The sequence below is a fragment of the Hetaerina americana genome, unplaced genomic scaffold (genome assembly GCF_022747635.1).
Source record: "Hetaerina americana unplaced genomic scaffold, ioHetAmer1.1.p SCAF_7, whole genome shotgun sequence".
In the NCBI taxonomy this organism is placed as follows: domain Eukaryota; kingdom Metazoa; phylum Arthropoda; class Insecta; order Odonata; family Calopterygidae; genus Hetaerina; species Hetaerina americana.
This window is the reverse complement of record NW_027287316.1, coordinates 52,452,340-52,466,724: the sequence shown is the minus strand read 5'-3', so window position 1 is coordinate 52,466,724 and position 14,385 is coordinate 52,452,340. Positions and strand designations below refer to the sequence as shown.

The 14,385-nt window shown below is 37.9% G+C and overlaps 1 protein-coding gene across 7 annotated transcripts in view; it reads left to right on the top strand.

Moving 5' to 3' along the window:
• The window catches only part of SNF4Agamma (SNF4/AMP-activated protein kinase gamma subunit), a 426,140-nt gene that overhangs the window by 378,898 nt on the left and 32,857 nt on the right, over positions 1-14,385 (top strand). For all 7 annotated transcript variants that reach the window (XM_071595645.1, XM_071595647.1, XM_071595648.1 and 4 more), the window contains one exon: positions 4,770-4,818. In XM_071595645.1, coding sequence (XP_071451746.1) covers positions 4,770-4,818 — 49 coding nt within the window. The remainder of the gene's footprint in view (positions 1-4,769; positions 4,819-14,385) is intronic.

Sequence of the window (14,385 nt, the reverse complement as noted above, 5' to 3'; positions counted from 1 at the left end):
AAAAATTTTCCGTGGCATGTGTAGGTTGTCGTTCGAGTTTACACCTCATTGATGGATGTGGAATTGTTTTATTGAGTTCATTCCAATTAAACGTAAACGAATTATTTCAATTTTAATTATAGACATGAAATATCGATAATGCCTATTTGTCGTGTGGAAAGGTATAAAATTGGTTGAACTTGTGTGTTTTACGTATCATTATGTACTTGTTTATAAATTATTGTCTAAGTCACCCTTATGAATCACGCAAAAATTTTCAAGTAATGAAAGGGAAATATGTTTTTTTTAAGAGATTAATAAAGTTCATGTTTTTCCTTCATACACGTTTCCAAACTCTATATGCACAAAGGATCATTTTTCCGAAGGACAGCGGATGAGTTTATAATTTAAATTTGAATTATTTAGTAGTTTGTTAATTAAGAGAGGTTGATACGAAATTTAATACTTATTATTATCAGTATACTTTCTTGTAAATAAGTGTACTAATCAGATAATAGTGTGCTTGTTGAAAATTCAAATATCGTATCGCAATATTACGTCGCATTTATTGTTAAAACTATTTGGACGAAAATAGTATCTTTTTAATCAAATACACTTGAAGGAGATAAGAATTCCATTTTGTAGAAAAATCTGAATAAAAAATCTCGTAGTAATGAAGAGATAAAGCGGCATCAGTTTATCGATGAACCGATTTTGTAGATAACGATGGTGAGATAGAAAGTCACTTGCGACTTTGGTTGATAAAGGTAGTGAGTGATGTTTGAAGATTGTTTTGTATTTTAAGCAATGGACATATTTAGTGATCGGAACGGAGACAAATATACCGTGGTGTTCATTCGGAAAGTTGGGAATAGTGTATTCCGAAGTGTAAGTTTAAGTGTAAAGTAAGGAGTAGTGTTATAAGTGTGTTATAAGCAATGGGTTTTTAAAATTTTACTTCGACCTATCGTCAAGACTACGATTTTTTAACAGTGTGCATAGAAGCGTGCGTTTTATTCGCAACGGTATCAGCTAACGGCCAGTGTGTGGAATAGAGTGGATAGGTGATCTTTATTTTAGTGGTGTTATTTGAAACACAGTAGTTTTTATCATAATAACTTTCCACAGTAATCATTGTATTGGAAGTACTGAGATTTTCCCGTTGCCCTGCGACCAGGGTAAACTCACCATCCGAACGTTCACTCGCATTAATTTTATACTCAACTAAAATAACTGCTGGATACATTTTCGATCCAGCAGGCTGTAAGACCTATGAAATATTAATTGGGCCGATGAGAGATTTATTCCCCAAAGAAAGTGTAAACTGAGACGTTATCCGAATTCAGTACATTACTCCTACGAGTTCTTAGTTGATATATAATGATTCTATTGCGCATTTTTGCGTTATGGAATTGGAATGTGGTTGAAGTTTGTGTTAAAATAAAATTTCATAGTCGTTCGTTTATTTTGGTGACGCTTTGGTCGAAAAAATCAAATAAAACAACTTTTTCGATGGTTTTTTGATTTGCTTTGGTCTTGCCCCTAATGAGCTTTATTTTTCGAACTATCGCTTTTCATTTAGGAAGATTTATTTTCATGCCTCTCATTTCCTCTCATGTTTTGGATCTCGTCTTCATTCGGTTGAAACTATCTGGTGCTCTATAGGCTGGAACTTTGACCCAGTCTGGCGACATTAATTTCCAGCGTTTGAAAATCTCATGCTTTAAGACTGATATCCGCGACTGTCCCGCTTCAAATTCGACGGCAGAAGGCGACCCAGTCCCCTCTATCAGTCAGTGAAACCGGTGATGCGTGAAGTTCGACGACCATTCCCCAAAGATCTTCTACTATCAGTGCATTAGCAACTTTGGTGCACGATTTCACATCAGGTGTCAAGTTATTTACCGAAGGAATTCTGTCGATTTTTAAATTGACGCTAGGTTTTTTTTGCGGACTATCTCGTTCCTCGAAATGCTGAGAAGACTAGCCAAGAAGTTGAAGGTTTTGTATTTTCTGTGGGAAATGACCACAATACTTAACTTTTATTCAGTGGTATGCAATCCAAAAAGTGTTTCGTGACTTCCAGGTCATGCTTAAAAAATTCCAAATTTTGTTGTAGGGATATATCCACTATATTTTGAATGATTTTTTGTATCGGAAACCGTCTGAGTTTTTATCCTGTGTTCTTGTTCGTGTATCATTAATAGAGTTACGCGGGAAAATTTATTCAGACAGCGAGAATGAGAACCATAGTATTGTTTATCTTAACTCCTAAAGCAAGGGGTGTCGACGTATACGCTTGAACTACAAAGATTGTCGAGTCAATCCATGAAATGTGTATTTTGTTCCGATTGAGTGAATCTGTGAAATGTACAGTTCTGTTCCATGAGCTCATATCGCGTGAAATCAACTCGGAAAAATATCATATATTTTGCGAATTTTATTTTCATCGATGTTGTAAATCTTAGTACTTTCTATTATTGGAATCATTTTTGGGCTAATCAATTTGTGGGTTAGTGGCTGAATGGGAGGCTCAATGTCATGCATTTGGTAATGTAAACGATTCAGCGTTAAGTTCGTATAATTCTTCCATAACTCATGCGCGGTTTGCTCGTTGCTATTCTTATTTAATTACGCGTCAACCGCAATAGTTATTTCCTGTAGTTGCCTCACTGAAACAGCGAATTTGGTCGTACCCCAGTTCTGTGGTTTGTTTCGTTTTTGACCGCTCGCGGTCGTGAATAATCATCACAGGATGATGTTCATTTAAATGCATATGACGGCAGCGTGATAACATCTGGCACTATTATGAAAGTTCCCGGAGAAATATGTATTCATGCTACATGGCATAACTACACGTATATCGAGAGGTGGTATTTTATTTTATCCAAATATTCGTGTAACTCTCTTTATTTGAATGAAGATCTCTTTGACTTAAATATTTTAGTTAATTGGTTTAGTCATAAACCGTCACTGGCTGAGAGTGGCGCGAAGTAGAGGGGGGGGGGCACTTAATATCCGCAGAATATTCATTGGGAATAGTATCTCTTTTTTACTTCTTTGAGTATTTGGTTCTCTTAAAGCATTACGATGTTGCCTTTTTTATGTTTCTTTTTCATCGAAAGAGTCTCCAACCATAATGGTGGTGTACCCTTTCTTCCCAATAGAAAGTTATTGTGTCATTTATAGTCATCATAGTATGGTCAGTATGCACGTAGTGGAAAGTTACTCGAATCTAACGGCCATGTGAGGTACAGTAAACTGAAAATTCGTATTAGTAAATCATTGTGGAAATGGAATCGGGAGAGTGAAGTTTTTTTGGCATTCACTCGGGTGGAATCGTGATTTCGTCGAAAAAAGTGAAGGCGGTTGAGCAGACGTTCATAGAACATCTGTTGAATTTAATGCTGGCCCAAAAATCTAGTTTACAACGTTTGAAGAAAACGACAGTGATCTTGGGGAATAACATCTCAACCTTCACCTCTCTGACGGCGAAGTACCTGTTGCGTGGCGGGTCTTTTCGTGATCGCCATTGAGTTTACCGAGATATCTTTTCCAGCACTTTTCCTATGGTCTCTCTTTCACTTCCCCGCGGAATTTAAAACTGGTTCTGTCGCCATCATGGATAAACATTGTGCGTTAAAAGCACTTGAACGTTGTAGTTCCGCTTTGCTCATTTGTCTTTTATCTTCCTTTCAAGTTCTCTGTTGCCCTATACGTATGTTGAGAAACTGATAATTGCTATTTATTTTTTATGTATCGATGGATTTAGAGGGCCTTTATTAGCCGCTCTCGAAGCAATTAATGCCAATTGCTTTTACGCTGGAAGCGAAAAGTTCTACGAGTTGTACCTTGGGTCTGGTTCCAACATTAATTGCATAGATGCCAAGAAAGGAAGCACTGCCTTTTTCGTGTTATCGGGTGAATGAATATTTTAAAACGCAAACGGGTCTTGTTTTTACTAATCGAAACCACCGTATTTTACTGCACGTTCGTTATTCGTGTGCCCTCGAGCCTAATGGAAATGACGTTCCGATCTACTAATTTGACGATGACGCATTCATTTCTCCTCACTTGACGAGTTAAAAGCCTTCAATTCAAGCGTGCTGTTGTGCTATGGCTTATTGCTTTATTCGAAGGGCTAGCTACACGAATACTTTACTTTGTGATTAATTTCAGAAATTTGCAAGAACCTAAGGTTTGCCTCATCTACCTGCACTTGGAATTATTTTGTTTCAACTCTTTCTGTCAGTTTTCATGACAAAACTATATGGTAATTCTTGACGCAGCATATTTCCTGAAATTATAGACTAAGCGCAATGTGTCTCTTGCCATTAACATATTATATAATCTGGAATAACATCTGTTATGAGTGAGAAAACGGTTACTATATTTCAGCCAAAATCAATGTGTGTACTGTCATTTAGAAAGTACAGGCTTTGCCGAGGTATTTGATTTGAGCTACTGGATAGTGTAGGCTCGTCTTCTATCTAATTTCTAGTTAAATACATTGTCATATGTGTTTTGTCTGCCTGCCTTATCTCGCGTCGGAATGAAAAGTCTCACTCTTTAGCCTTCCTATCCCAATCTGCTATTTTTAATCTCAACCTTTAAAAAGCCCAGCGATAGCACTTTCATCCATTGCTAAAAGAGTTGGATGCTTCCCGCTATTCCTTATCTTTGCCATTAGAGTATTGTGTGCCTCGGTTGATTCAATTAGCGATAAAAAGAATGATTAACAATAGCTGAGTTTCTTGATCTGTAATGTGACATATCTTTTCTTTTTGCAGTTACCTGTCGCGGACCCTTTCCTGGAGAAAGTCAGCTTGTCGGATCTTGGTGAGTAAAATTTTGTATTTTTCGAATGCCAAAGTCACGATAAGAGTACCACACAGATAAATCATTGGATTAATCACTTAAAATTCTTAGTATGCATGTAGTATCACATGTCCAGGGTAGCTGGAAAATATTTATTAAAGCAAATTTTCTTATAGGCCTCGCCCCTTTCACGTGATATTTACAAAGTTTGGATTTTGCTATGCGTACGAGCGTGCATAGCCAGCCATCTTGATTTGACCTCTTCTGCCTTCACGTGTTTTATTTTCCTCTTTTTACCACTTTATGTTCAAACTATAGCTTTCCCATTTACAGTGTTTCCTGTATAATACACAGCCAATGGCTTTGGCCATGCAAAAAGATAAGACCCATAAATAAATACTAACTGTATGTCTCAGTCTTAACAGTAAGTGTAATATCGCGAAGAAGTGTGTGGATGCTGCCTTTGCATTAACCTTTGTACATTGTATTAATCTCTTAATGTGAAGTTTGACGATGAATATATCATGAAATTTAAAAAAATGAATGATGGTAGTCACGCCTCTTTATCTCGCAACTCCAAAAATTATGAAGGAATTGCATGTTAGAAGTGTCCCGAAGAATCAAATGTTTTTCAGACAAGTGAACAACTTTAAGGTTATTCACATCAACGTCTAGTCATTACAAAAATAGAGGATATTAACCAATCAGGTTTCAGGTCAAATAACACGAGAATTTAAATCTTATAAGAGACGTGGGATTGAGCGATTATGGTCGTCTTGAATGGACAATTAGATGTTCGTAAAGAACTTAAGAGCCTCTTATACTGATATCAGATCTGGCGTTCGTGGAGAAAAATGAATACGAATATTTATAGGATATATCTTTAAAATAAATGTGGTATACTACACTTAAAAATATGCATATGATTTCGAACAGATTCGTCAGAATATGAAAACTAACAGAATTCCATCCGATAAAGGTAAGCCGTGACTTTTTTCAGCGTTCATAAAGAACGATAACACTGTCATTTTTGACAAAAGATAAAAAATTGAACTTTTCGAAAGTGTGCGTTTATTATTCTTATGGTATGTTTTTTATATCCTTATGGTATGTTTTCTGCAGCGATGAGCCCGTAGTCACTTTAAGCTTCGTGGTGGAAACAGCTCTGGCTGTTCCCCTTTGGGTTTACCAGGCCGGAGACCTTGAAACAAATAAAAAATTAGCGCGAAGGACCAGAGGGTATCAGAGGCCGATAGGAGCAATGGTGATTGTGTGGAAACGTGACTCTTGGCCCGTGCGAAGGTCATTTTGGTCACTTGTACTCCGGGAAGACTTGGAATTCCTCGGCAGTCGCAGACATTTTGTAACGATTGAAGTGAAAAAACATTCCAGAATCTTAATTCACATAGAATTTATTTTCTCTCGTTTTTCATCGTTCGATGTATAACTATTTGACTAATATGTGTGGAAAACTAGTATCCGAATTAAATCCTAAAAGTCGTTATGTGTATAACGATTGCTTAAGAGTCAGTTTCTGCTATCCCGTGAGCTATTGGAGTGTAAAGAAAACGTACTCATTCACCTGCCATGGTTGCAATGGGGACGACATAGAAGTTAACCTGACATTTCGTCAATGGATTTAGACTGATAAACAATTCTAGGGTGTTAAAACTTCTTCTGTACCGAATTCTTCTGGTCAAGGCATTGTCCTTTGATCTTTCTTGAGGGCTTGAAAAGATTTCTGCTGTGGTGTGTCCGATACATAGTTCCATAGTTAGTCTGTTCCATAACTCGGACAAACTAAAATGTTCATCTGTCTCACTAAAATGTTTTCCGCATGCACGCCTCTTCGTTTAGACAAGTTTGGTAAACAAAAGTTAACCTTACATTATTGAACTTTTCATTAGTAATAATTGCAATATTGGCGTTTTAGATGGAATTTTGAAGACTAACTGTAATTAAGTCTCTATTTTACTTGCCCTCAGCACGGTAAATTGTTAATGACAAAGTCGATATTTTGGTAGGTGACCCAATGAAACGTGGACCATTTAAATGGGAAACAGTATTTGAATGAGGAATCTTATCCCTTATGTTTTTTTCTTGTGGGCATATCGTATCATCACCCAGGGCAGCCGCACCGATTTCCTCGTCTTAGTGTTAGCGATTAAGTAGTACTTTCATTTCACAAAGTTAACCATGTTTTGAAAATTATCATACATTCCTGTAAAACCGTGTTCTTGTCAGATTGATTTTCTTCAGTTCGAGGGCTGTGGTTCCCTAGGTGCGGTAGTTTTCTAGGCGATGCATGATTTATTATTCAGCCTGCCTTTCTAAATATGTGCTTGGAAAGGGGCGGAATACTTTGTTTTTGCAATTTTTAGGAAGACGGTGGGAAGCAAAAAGTTAGGTAACCATTGCCATGGAGAGGGAAACAAAATATTTTGAAATGTATCGAAGTTTATACGAGGGTCATCCGGAAAGTAGTACCCGTTCGTGCCGCATGAAGTGCTGACGACGCGAGTAGCCGCTGGACGAGGTCAGATAGCTTCAGTGGCTTGTCTGCCTTCTCTGAGCCAAGTTGCGTGACGCTAGCATTGCCTGTGTTGTTTCTGTGATTGTTTACAATGTTTAAAAAAATTGAGAACGCCGCCAGTTGTGAAGTGAGGGCAGTGATTAAATTCCTCAATGCAAGAAACGTTCGCCCATGTGATATTCATCGCCAATTAAAGGAGGTGTATGGAGACAATGTAATGGACGAGTCGTCTGTTCGGCGGTGGTGTCGCAACTTCAACATGGGGAGGGGGAACACACACGACGATGAGCGTTCGGAGAGACCGTCTGTCATTACAGACCAACTGGTGAGCTCAGTTGACGAATTCGTGAGGAACGATCGGCGCGTCACAATTGATGACATCTGTGAGCATTTTCCCAATGTTTCTCGAACAATTGTTCATGAAATTGTTAAACACCATCTGCATTATGCAAAAATTTGTGCAAGATGGGTCCCTCGCGTATCTCAATGAGCTGGCGGCGAAGGACTATGCAGCAGGAATACAGAAACTTGTCACACGTTATGAAAAATGCCTTAATTTGCTTGGAGATTATGTTGAGAAGTAGTTTAAAGTATCCTCTTTCAAATAAAATTTTTTATGTTTGTTAATATTTACTTTTGTGTCTTTAATTCACGAACGGGTACTACTTTCCGGATGACCCTCGTATATAAGGGGCTGTCAACTGAAAACCGAACACCCGCCATTACACACAGTCCGCTAAAAGCTTGGCCAGCTTTTTACATATCGATACTGCCATCACTGTGGTAGGAGAACTGCACAGTGATGACTCACAGGTGCACGCAGTTGTTGGGCTATGTCCTCGTTGGCGCGCGGATTGGTCTATAGTGTGTTCGTCCATTAGGTTTTCATTTGATAGCCCCTAATACTTTCATAAACAAGTCTACGTTGTGGTTTTTGCTTATCTAGCTTCTTAGGATAAGATCAGGCGTCGTAATTATTAGTACTGCATTTAAATAAGTTGGGAACGATTAGCTGAAATGTCCACTGTAGATGTCACATCAAGGAAACTGATCAGACTATCAGGCGACGAAAAATAAGCTTCGTCGACTACTATATAATTTTGTAGTACCTACCGTACTGCACTTGGAATGAAGTTGTATTTGTTGTTTCATCAATTGTTCATGGAAATATTGATATTATTAGGACTATTATAATACTACATCCGTGCATGTTTTAGTGCTGCTGTGCATAACATTCCCCCACGTGTTCTAGGTGAAGATAATGTAATATTTTTTCCCGGAAGCGTCTACTGCAGCGAGTAAATAAAAAAACTATGTGGAACTTCAATTTATTTTACTCTTTGTAATTCGTTTTCGTATTCTGGCTTAAAATATTAGGATGTAGATTAGATTTAAACGGTTGCAAATTTATTGGCATACCCTCAATTATCATTAATACATTTAGAATGTCTCAAGAGGTACCGTGACAATTTAAGGGAGGGTTGCTTCTTTAATAAAAAATGCCACTTATGAAGGGTTTGCTTCCATTTAGCCGACTCTAATAAATTTTCCCCATGCATAATATTATCAGTTATTTTCTCGAAATATATGTGATTAATGTTTCATTGTGCATAGGACATTGCTGGGGTGGAAAGAAATGACTTAACGTAATTGAGAAATGAGCTTTTTTTTTCAACGGAGAAGGTCTAAGAAACATTTTTCTTGCGGATGCATATCGATTCTCTTTAAATTTTCATGTCATAAAATTGAAGATAATTTAAATATAACATGTTTGATTAATTGTTGAATCCTCAATTCATTTTTTCCTAGTCATTTTCCTGAACTATCATTGATTTTGACCTGCAATTTCTGATGGAGATCAATAATACCTAGCAGTCATATATCTCATTACGGAGACCGTCCATCCGATTTTTTTGTCCAACATTGTGTGTATTTAAGATGTAAATGAATGTTTTAAACAGCGTACTCGATTTCTTCCGTAGATATCTTTGCGTTTTTTTGTAGGGATGATATTTATGAGCACTAAGATGTAATTGGAAAGTTCAGTGATCATATCTGAAATAATCAGTGAGAACTGCTATTGTACTTAATTTAAGATCAAGTTATATCTTGTCAGGCTTTTTCTAGTTCATATGTTATCGTTCTCGTATGTACACACAGTAGATGTACGTCGTGGATGCTTCTGCTGGAAGAATTAAGAGCATGTATGGGTCAGGACTACTTTTTCATTTTTCGAATTGCTGAATTTTCACTTAAAATTTCCGTTTTTTTACTTATCTAGTGTAAAATTCGATCAGTTTTTTCGTAATCATGAAATGCAGCTATGTTCATTCCAGTGAATTAAATGTGATGCATGACTTCTGGACTTCAATCAAATGCATGTTCTCAAGTGATAAGAACTACAAGAAATATAATTTCACACTTTCAACGGTAGTTATCAATCTGTAAACAATCGAAATTTATTTCGACTATTTCAATGTATCGGCATTATCGGCCGTTAACGCCTAAACTGCGGTTATCAACCCGAATGTCGGTTTGATAGGGGAAGGTGAAGCTCACCTGTACTCCTGGTACTAAGCCCAACGTCGAGTGAAATTCAGATATCTGTGTAGGGGGGCCAGTTCCTTACCCTGTGTCACCTATATTTTTGTGGAAGATATGCCCTGCGAAATTCACCCAGCTAGGGTGAAACAGAAGGTCCCAAAAGGCGTCCCCGGTATTCGAATCCGGGCCCTCCGGTCAGTAGTCAACCGTCTACCCACTGGATTCCCACGTCCCGTTTCATTGATAATGAGATTTCGAGGACGTTCCGAAATTCACGACAAGGGCCGCGAGTACTGCCCTAATGGTACTGTTAAAATTGCGGCTACCCATTGTCTGCAACAAGCAGGTAGCATTAGCGGCAGTAGTTTTTGCGTTAAGAAAAATGTCATAACTGTGACGTCATTTTTGTATGATGGTGATGGTAGTGGATATCAGAATGCGATCTTGTAGAAGTATATCTCACATCTCAAATAACATCCTTACTAAAATTACTATAAATACCCCTCTCGTGTTCAGGACGACCCTAGATTGTTTAATGGAAATTTTGTATTTGAATGTCGACATATACAGGAGTGCATATTTACGCCATTCGTGTCAGTTTGTTCTGCTTGAGAATACATTCTTCCGGATGAATATACAGGTCTTGGGTATACCTTCTCAAGTTCGCATTGTTTTCAAGTAATTAGTTATCAGTGGTGGGCGTGAAGCCAAATAACATAACATTTTGACTTAGTTTAATATATATAGTAACACTCCATCGAATAAATGGGTGACAGGTCTTAAAATTAGGGAAAGCATACTGAAAAGCTATACATAAATTATAGATGAGGCTTTGCCGAGTTTTTTACCCCTGAATCCCAAATATTATCTAGTTAATGGGTATTAATTGCTCTTGCGGCCTGCGTCGTAATTCATTGTGCCTAATTTTTATCGGGAAAACAAGTCGCCTGAGAACACCACTGTCAAGCCGGGGGTATTCGAGCAAATGATCCCTCGGGTTAACCGGTAATCACGATGCCCAAGAGGCTTAATCCATAACCGGCGGAGAAAATGCGCTAGTTAGGGTATTACGTTGAACGAGTCCTTAAATTTCCTTGGAAGTAATTTCACGTCAAGCATATGGTCATGGAATGGTAAGATTGGAGTGATGTGCGCCGGTTGTTAGGGTTTAGGCCGCTGATATTATTTCGTGTCACACGCATTTTCGAAAGTCTGTTGCATCACGTTAAAGCAAAATTCAAACCTGTACCAGCCAGCGAATAAGGTGCGTGCAGGAAAATTCAAGTCGGCCGTATTGAACAGTGTCACTTTAAGAATGCGTCGCATTTTTCAAATTTCCCCTAACGGCATTTTTTGTGGAGTCAGGGCATACGAACTCTGCTTCTGTTTAAGCTTCAAGGCTTAATGCTCACATTTTTAATTTTTGGCTCGAAAACCATGCCAAGTCAGTAAAAATGGGCATCCATATCGATGGCATTCAGTCTTGTTTGTATTTGCTCTCTACCGTAACGCTTTACCTTGGATATCGCGGGCAAATATTTTTCATGCGTCCTCGTTTTAATCTTGTGCGATATCCCAGAGATCACAATTCCTGGGAAAAAATAGTTCACTTGGTATCCATAAAGCTACCATTCAACGTATTTCATGACCTATTACAGAATAAGTGTTGTCATAAAACCAATGAGTTTGGGATCGATCGTTTCAAGAGTATGAATCGAAAACATTGACAGAGCTATTTGAGAAAATTGCTAGAATGGCCGTGGATGTTGGATGAAAGTCTCTCTTATTCCTTTAAATTTTTTTATTATGGTTCCATTCTCTTGTCATGCAAAGTAATGTATTGGCGAAGTACATATATATTTTCGTGCAGCCTGAGGAAAGTGTTGATGTCATTTGTATTGGATGTAGCCAGGAATATTGAAGCGTAATTGGGACAATAAAAGGGCAACTTTTTTTTGCCCTTCCCAGATAATTCTGCTCGTGCTCGTAAGCCAGTGTATTGCAGTGACAAAACAACCCATTTTCTGATAAACGATCATGGTCTGATAAAATGAATACGTTTGTTTACTCGAGATGGGTGCGGTCAGTACTCTTTGGGCCTACGTTGGAGGAGGAAAAAACCAGCCTTCCGAGACGTACTTATTCTTTATGTGTTGAATTGATCCTGACGCCCAATAGTACAGACTGAAAGATAATTACGAGTTGTCTTTCTACGAGATCAGAATGGCGAGGAAATTGGCAAGAGTCGGAAAGTCATCTTCAAAACTTATGGACCAAATGGAGAAAATTACCGAATTTTTGTATAGTTGAAAATTTCATATTTGAATCGGGTATTCCCGATAAGGGCGATGTTACTCTTAGTTGTGAGATAAGTTAATCGCGCGAGCAGGTCCTATCAAAAACGCATGTGAAACTATGGACAAGCCGACTTCAGTGATTCGAGTGGCATGCTGAGTGATCCACATAAACATAATATACAGTCAGATTCCATACGCCTGGGTGCAAAATCGGAAAAAGGACTGCATGTTCATTGGGGAAGTCGGGACTGGAAATTCGTAGCCACCCTGAAGAGAAAAACATTAGGTGTATCGCAAAGTTAGGAAATTATCCGTAGATTGTCAGAAGTTGCTGCATCGAAGGACATTTTGTGATATCTTGCGTGAATGTTAATCAGTCACACCCGATTCAAAATGCAGTCATCCGCACCTTATTTATTTGTTGGCACGGCTCTCGTTGTTTTAATTTTCCTATGACCATTTCTTTAAGCGATGTCAGGGTAAGATGTTGCCAAACCATATATCTAAATTTTTTGGAGCTCGAGACCGTGTACTCATATATTTATGCCCATATTCTATTAGATTAATTTTCCGCGATTCTTTTAATCTACTTCCATCTGACGATCATCACTCAACAGATTCCGTCTGTATTGCATCTTTTCAACTCACATTTCTCGTGCGAAGAAGCTTTCATTATTGTCAAAGTTCGTGCGTGAAGGTCTTTGGTTCGAGAAAAGTCGGTGTTGACCGAGAAATTCGTGAACGGGGGACGCCATTTCACTCAATTAATACTCTTTTCGTTTGAAAAGTTACATAGTAAACCCATTCTTGTCTCTTCCTTTATTGGAGGACAAGCTTTAGGAAAGAAATTGAACAGAATGACCCGAGCGGCACTACGATTGACTGGTTGAAATGAATTCTTTACGGTAATTTAGAAAAATTGAATGCACTGTGAAACGGATTAGATTACCTTAAAGTGATCTTTTCGCGAATGCTTTGTGAAAATACATGTACCTGACCTTTATGACACTTTCGTCGATGATTTCAGCTGATCGGTATTTCGTATCAAAAAGTGTGATTTCGTTGTAATGCGCTTTAGCTATCGGTCATCGCTAAGTAATTACGTATATTGCTGCAGTTATCCTTTTATCTTTGGCAAATCAATGTTTTTTTTCTCTCTTCAAAAACGGTATTTGGTGCGGGAAATCTGCTGTGTGCTGTGATCACAACACGTTCTCATTGTAAAAAAGATACGCTTTAGTTCATTTCAATTGCTGCCATTGTTGACATATTTGTGTTTTTTTGTGGTATTTAACGCGTTAGATCACGTTAGTGTTCTTTGGGTAATGCTTGATTAGGTCATGTCACACCGATCATGTGCAAAGTTTTGTTCGAATAAATTATACCATCTAACTTGTATGCGACTCTTGCGGCGTCTTTTCGTACAATTGTTATTCACAGAAAATGGATATAATTGCAACGTCCTGAAAGAGATTTTCCTTCCACTCGGGAATAAAAATTTACGTGGCATCTTTCTTCCAGATCGCATTCATATTTGCGTTGCATTATCGCCTATTATCACCTCGTCACCAGTCCACACAGCAACTCTCTTCTGTTATTAACTATCTTGCCTTCTCGTGATGCTTGCATGAAGAAAATGGTCTGCCCTGAACCAACCTAACCCCTCCGAACAACTTTTCCTAAATTTCCTATACGATTTCATCATGCGAGTCATTCTAATATGAAATTTGTATGGAAATTTCATCAAGTCGCAGTCATTGGCTCGAATAGCACCGGAGCGGATTGGGACTACACCCAAAATATAAAAAAAAATTCGAATTTCTAAAAGTCCTCATTTCGCTAAATTTGGTCAAAAACCTTAATAGTAATTTCCATATTAAATTCCTCGAAATAAGGTTTGATAACTCAAAGGTGGGTTGATACTGAATTATTAATTGTGAGAAAGTAAAATATAATGACGCTACGGTTGTTTCTTCTTTCATTATAGTAGGTTGAGTGGTGTATTGAGTATCACTATAAAAGTGTTCTTAACCGTTATTAACTGGTGACCCACACTGATAGTATGTATTTAGTCCTGTTTTTATTCAAACTTTGTCTTACAAATTTTGAACGATTTTATAGGGCAAATGTTTGCGTAAGAAATTATCCATACGGTACTACACGGATCTGAGGACTTCAAATATCACCTCACCTTTCTTAAATCGGAGTTGAAAG